Raw genomic sequence first — 6,835 nt, forward strand, 5'->3', positions numbered from 1 at the left:
AAAAGTCCATTTGTGGGCCTTCAGCAACGGCAAGCAATAACCCACAATATATGTTCGTTCAAAATGGAGCTTAGACTGGTTCCTCATTTGGCAATATATCATCTACTAGCTCATTTCTTATCAGAATTCACATGGTGGAGGTTGTTGACCTTCGTCAGAGAACCAACAGGCCAGGAATGGACATGAGTGTATGCTGTAAATATACCTATCTTTTTGGACATTATTACCATTGCTATTAGGCTAAGTGTCGATTGATGTAACTAGTGACGACCAGCTTATATTTTCTTTACAGTTCTCTTGACTCTGCAATGACTCTGCCTTCCTGTAAGATTGCGACTGGGATCTTTAAAATTTATCTTTTTTACTTGAAATTCATGGTCTGATATTTACAAATTACATATCACTTAAAATTCTAACTACACTAATTTCCAGAATCAATATATTTTTATCCTTACATTAAGCAAAAGAAAAATCTTCTAGGAACTGCTGAATTAGTTATATTAGCATTAGACTGTTAAACTTCCCTTGTCAGCAATATCCCCCTAATATACATTAAACAAACAAATTCATCTCAAAAGCAAGAACATAATTAATCATACGAGAGTAAAACCAATCACCATCAATAAGAAAAATAAAAACATTTCGTGTCTACATACATCAACGCTAGTACACACAACCAACCTACAAGAATCGGTTAACTCAATCCAGTGTTAAGGAATCACTCAAACTACGCAAAGAACTACCATTAAAGGACCTTCAACAAACAACGCTAAGAACTGCCATTAATCGACCTTCAACAAACAACGCTCAGAACTGCCATTAATTGACCTTCGACAGAGAAATCCTCCCAGCGACCCGTTCTTCTCGCATGTAAACAAACCGGGACACGAAGGCAGTCGCTTGCTCTCCGGTGCGAGGAGCTTGGCGAAGAAAACGGCGCGCCGGTTTCTTTGAAGGGGGGACGAATAGGATTGTTTGTATAAGTAGTATAGTTTATTTCAGTTGTATAGTAGTATAGTTGTAGTATGATTTATTTTAGTAGAATAATAATAGCTTAATTTATTCTAGTATTATAGTAGTAGTATAATTTATTTTAGTAGTATAGTAGTAGTATAATTTATTTTAGTTGTATGGTAGTAGTGTCATTTATTTTAGTAGTATATTAATAGTATATTTTTTTAGTAGTATAGTAGTATCATAATTTATTTTAGTTGTATAATTCATAATTTATGTGCAAGTGATAATTTATTTTTCTAAATTTAATAAGGCATTTGTTTGGGTTTAGTGTACAATGCAAATATGGGGAAAAAATTTAGAATGATTCGTATTTAATGTACGGGAGACATATTACTGCTCTAGAACGCATTACCATGATCAATCAATCTTTTTCGACAATTGAGAGAGAGAGAGAGAGAGACAGACAGACAGAGGGAGAGAGAGAGAGAGAGAGAGAGAGAGAGAGAGAGAGAGAGAGAGAGAGAGAGAGAGAGAGAGAGAGAGAGAGAGAGAGAGAGAATCTTATACACATATCATTTTGCTTTTTACATTTCTCAGCTTGCCTTCATAACCCAATACTGGATTAAAAATATATAATCTAAATTACTTAATACAAGAATTTCAGTCAAACAATAACCATCCTTCATCGTAAATTGTGAAATACAGGTTAGCAAATTGTAATATATTTTTCCTCTAACACAATAACTCGGTAAATCAATAGATTAACTATATGTTACCCTTTGAACATTTAAAAGGAAACCAAAAGATTTTTTCTGCAATTTTTCACTCATCTCCCTCAAAAAAAGAATTTCAAAACACACACACACTATAAGTATGTATAAATAGCTTCCACGTGGCGTACAGACTGACTGTATGGTTTGCGAAGTTCTAGCTTCGCCCGGGCCTTCTAAATATGGCCCGGCCTGTGTCAGCTTTTTACGGCTGTCTCATTGAGTTGTCTGACACTCGGTGCTTACCGTGGCGGCGGGATTGCCAGCAGGCGCTCCTGCCGCCATGGTGTAAGCATTTCGCATAGCCTCTTTACCAGCACGGCGGCTGTTGTGGGCGGTCCATGTCTCAGGAATTGTGTATGGTCACAATTTTCTAGGTAGTGGACTAGTGTGGCGTTCGGCTCGCCGCAGTGCTTGCAGCACCTTTCATCGCGTTCGATTGTTGGGATAATCTGCCATGCACAGTGGTAACCTAGGCGCATTCTGTGAAGAATGACTTCGGTACCTCTGTTGCTTACTTCAGAGAGTGCCAGTGGTTCATAGCCTGTGGCGTCTGAGTACCAGCTGGCCGAGGGGGAGGTTCTCGTTTCCTCTCTGTGGAGCTGCCGTAGGAAGGTACGACCGACCAAGGCACACTTCTCCATAAGTAATTTTCGGCTCGGTTTTATCGTCATGGGATTTGGGGGCATACCCCTGCCAGCGACGGCTAGTCTGTCAGCAAGCTCGTTCCCTCTGATGCCGATGTGGATTGGGACCCAGTTGATGATAATTCTTCTACCCTGAGCAAGAATTCTCTGTGCCATTGTGAGAATCGTGGTCAGTAGGTAGATGTTGTCTGTGGGTGAGCTGTGCTGAAGACAGTCAATGGCTGCCCTGGAGTCTGTGTGTATGACCACGTGTCCTTCCCTTAGGGACGCGTGGCCTGGGGCTCCCATGATTGCAACTGCCTTTGCCTGTAGCGAGGAGGCGTTGTCTGTTACCCTCATGGATCGCGTGGCATCCCTTGCTGCAAAGCCGGCGCCTGCAGTGTGGCTCAAGGATCGACCGATCCATCCGTGTAGTATGTTCTACTACCCGGAGGAGTGATGGCTGCAATGACCCTCTGGGCTTCTGCCTTTAGGCTAGGCATGGGGTATAGGCTCTTTTTCATTGACAGGCTCATTATGTTGAACTCTATCAGGCTCAGTGCCCACGGCGGTGCTTCGGCAAAGTCGGGGTGGGGGGAGTCCATGCCCTTAGCAAGAAGCTGTTCTTTGAGCTGATGGCGTATCAACACCCTGGCTGTATGAGACAGCCAGGAGTTGTTTGCAACGAGCTCGTTGTCTTGTTCGAGGCGTCTGACTAATTTTTGTCTTAGGCTTGTGTTCCTGGGAGCCTGGATGACCTTTGACAGGAATTGTGTTGCCGTTAGATCGATTCGTGAGTCCAGGGGGAGAAGGTTTGCCTCCATCAGGAGGTTGAGGACCTTCGTCCACCTCGGGGCACCCAGAATGATCCTGGCAGCTTCATTTTGGACTGTTTCTAATTTGTCTGGGTGCTTTTTCTTTGCAGCAAGTAGAGCGACTGAGGCATAGTCCACAATGGGCCGGACAGCATGTACATAGAATGATCTTAGTACTTTGTGTCTGGCCCCTATGCATCTCCCAGTCATTGCTCTCATGACGGACAGTCTTGCTTTGGTTCGGTCAACCAGGTACTGGACCTCCTTATGGAAGGAGAAGGTCCGGTCTATCCTTACCCCAAGGTATAGGTAGTCCTTGACCCATTTTAATTCCACTCCCTGGATTTTCGGTCTTGTGCCTCGAACTCTCTGTCTCAGAGCCATGGCTTTGGATTTGGCTGCAGAGATCTTTAGTCCTGTCCTACAACACTCCTCTGACACGAGGTCCAGACAATGCTGGGCTTTATTCTGGCTGCGTGGTCCAGTGGAGGTGATAGCGAGATCGTCTGTATACGAGATGATCTGGCACCCCACTGGGAGGTTTATGTTGAGGATGCAGGACATTAAAGTGTTGAATAGGGCTGGACTGAAAACCCCACCCTGTAGCGTTCCATTTTCAAGCGGCATGTGCTGCAATAGGTGACCCTGGAATTTGACATTGGCAGTCCTGTTCCTGAAGTAGTCACCTATCCAAGCCAAGAGCTTTCCTCTGATTCCCTTCTGGATCAGGCTTTCCTGAATGGCAAGCGGACTTGCCAGTTCAAAAGCCTTCTCCAGGTCAAGGAATACCACCACAGCTGGGCCCTTGCTGATTGTGCTTAAGAGCGTGGCTATGCTGTGTGCTGTGCCCATGCCCCTTGTGAACCCGTGGAGGTGTTCGTGCGGGGGTCCCGTTTTCCATTGAAGCCGGTTTAGTACCATCCTCTCAGCCGTCTTGGCCAGGCAGCTGAGTAGAGAGATGGGGCGGTACTTCCCCGGCTCCTTTGGTTTTGGGACGGGAACTATGGTAGCCATCTTCCAACTCTGGGGTAGAGTGGAAGTTTCCCAGGACTTGTTGATGAGTTGCAAGAGTGCACGCTCACCTGCTAGTCCTAGGTGGGAGATAATGGGGTACGAGATCCCATTAGAGCCCGGGGCTGTGTTGGAACTGGTTTTATAGGCTTTCCTTAGTTCCCTCAGAGAAATGATAACGTCTGAGTTATCGGGTTCGGCTGCCCTTTCTCTGATCTGAGCGTGTCTGTCTGGCTGTAGACACTCTTCGCTTGCCCTCAGCTCGGCTGGCAGACTGTTGCTGCTCGTTCTCGCAGAGAACTCGTGCGCCAGTCTGTTAGCCTCTGCTTGGGGGTCGTGATGGGTGCACCTCGGGGCTGAGCGGGTGGTAGCTCGCTTAACCCATTGCCACAGCTCTGGAAGGGTGGTTTGGTGGTCGAAGGACTCACACCATTCCAGCCACTTTTCCTGCCTGACTCTGTTGGCAGTTTCCTTGGCATCCGTGACAGCTTCCCTTAGGAGGGATAAGTTGTCAGGGGTTCTTTGCCTTCGGAATAGTTTTCGGCACATGTTCACCCTGTGGTTGACCTCCCTGATCTCGTCATTGAAGTACCAGGCGTCTTTGTGACTTCTGGACCCAGGCCGAGTTTTGGGTATGGTCTGTGAGGCTGCTTCATTAATGGCGTTTAGCAGGCTAGCTTCGAGCACTTCCACATTTTCGCTTTGTGGTGGATCGTTGCATCTCAGACAGAGGGCCAAGGCGTTTTGAAACGCCTGCCAGTTGGCCTTGTCTGTTTTCCATCTTGGATTCGGTCTTAGGATTTCGGCTGGGCCAGCATCCATGAGGGTAGTTATAGTGCCATAATGGTCACTTGTGACGGTCTCATCGACATGCCAGCCAATCCTCCCCACCAGAGTTGCAGTGGCCAGGGTAAGGTCTAGGACCCCTCCTCTGACATGCGTTGGCTCTTGGGTGTTGAGGAGAGCGATCTCAGGGAATGTCTCTAGCACGTCGGCTATGTGATAGCCGGCCGCATCCGGTGCCCGACAGGGAGCCAGGATGGGGTGGTGTGCATTGTAGTCTCCCCCTATGATCACTCGGTCGTGTGCAGCAGAAGCACAGACCTGGCTAATGTCTAAGCTTCTACGGCGTGGCCGGCTGTACACATTGCACAGTTTGAGGGGCCCCCCGGCCAGGTGAACCTCGACGGCAAGGGGTTCAACATCGTCTCCACAGTGCGATGCATCGGCTATTGCAGAGCAGGGGATTGTTGCTCTCACAAGGGTGATCAAACCTCTCTTGCCAGGTGTTCGTGGCAGTGTGAAGGCATGGTACCCTGAGAAGCGAACAGTGTCCACTGTTAATGTCTCCTGGAGCATGACAATGTCAATGTTCCTTGATCGCACTACTGCTTGAAGCAAAGCGTTCTTTGCAGAGAAGCTTTTGATGTTCCACTGTAGGATGCTTAGATGGTGTGTCATGATGTTACTCAGTGATAGTTACATCAGAGACATCGTCGGAGTCTGACAACTCCATTGCGAGGTCCTCGCTGGTTGAGGGCTCCTCGTCTGTTGTCAGGCTATCCTTGGGTCCACTTTGGTAGCTCTGACTTTGGTTGGTTCGGCTTTTCTCTCAGGCTTTTTCTTGGCTGGCCTTGCTGGCCTTGCCTGGGCAAGGTCAGCGTGATCTGGCTCTGGCTGCACAGATTCAGCCTGTTTTGGCTTTGCCTGTGAAGGCTTGGCCTGGTTTGGAGTGGGGAGGGGAGTCTCGTCCTGGGGTGAGGGTGAGGCTGGTTTTGCTCTAACCAGCTTTCTTCCCTTCAGGGCTGCGACAGTCTGGGTCATTGCCGTCATGGCGACCGAAACTGCCTTCTCGGCCTCCTCACTCGACCTCCCTAGGGCTGTTGCTACTGCTGAGACAACAGCAGTTAACAGGAGAGTCATATCATCCTCATCAAAGAGGAGATGATCATCTGTTGGGGAGGTTTTTGTGGTGCTCTTAGAACCTTTTTTCTTTAGTTTCTTTTTCTGCACCTTTGGCATTATCGGAAACTCCTTTTTGTTGGAGACATCCGGTGTCGGCTGGGGGGCGGCTTCCTTCCTCTTAGGAGGTCGCGAGGCCTTTTCGCTTATGTTCCTTCCCCAGACATGGGTGCCCGGTGGGGCAGGAACAAAGTCTGGTCGGTTTTGAGCAACCTCTTGTCGACTGAGGGCCGCCTTTTTCCTGGCAGAGCAAGTCAGGCTCCAGGCATGATGCTTCTTGGCACAGTTGGGACATTTGGCTGTTGTGTCCCTCTTTTCCTCTTTGTATGCCTTGAGGCATACCTCTGTGTTGTGTGCCTTGCTACAGACACCACATTTAGGCCTGGCTGTACAGTTAGCCTGGTGGTGACCGTATTTCTGGCACTTGAAACACCGAAGTGGCACATACGTTCGAAGGTTGTAGGTGCCCCAGTTACCCAGATCAAGGGTAGTGGTTGGGGCACCTTTCATGGTCACCAGGACTTGCCTGGTTGGGGTCTTCCCCTTCGACATTCGGGAAGCCTGCACGACCTGTGGGTGTGAAGCGATCAGCTCCACATCATACGAGACTGAGAAGCCAAGTAGCACCATCTTGGTTCTCTTTTCCTTGGGACTTAGTGGGGAAAGACTCACTTTCCTCCCATCAGTTAGCTCC

The 6,835-nt window shown here is 48.0% G+C and overlaps 1 protein-coding gene across 3 annotated transcripts in view; it reads right to left on the bottom strand.

Annotated features, from left to right (window-relative positions):
- Window positions 1-884, bottom strand: part of LOC125030548 (RNA pseudouridylate synthase domain-containing protein 1-like) — a 9,859-nt gene extending 8,975 nt beyond the window's left edge. The window contains exon 1 of one of the 3 annotated variants that reach the window (XM_047620648.1): window positions 829-884. In XM_047620648.1, the coding sequence (XP_047476604.1) occupies window positions 829-870 (42 nt within the window). In that variant the 5' untranslated portion in view covers window positions 871-884. Of the gene's footprint in view, window positions 1-227; window positions 747-791 lie in introns of those variants that run through there. The other 2 variants (XM_047620650.1, XM_047620649.1) reach the window with 2 other exon arrangements.
- Between the last annotated feature and the right edge of the window lie 5,951 nt (window positions 885-6,835).

The sequence above is a fragment of the Penaeus chinensis genome, chromosome 11 (genome assembly GCF_019202785.1).
Source record: "Penaeus chinensis breed Huanghai No. 1 chromosome 11, ASM1920278v2, whole genome shotgun sequence".
Classification (NCBI taxonomy): Eukaryota; Metazoa; Arthropoda; class Malacostraca; order Decapoda; family Penaeidae; genus Penaeus; species Penaeus chinensis.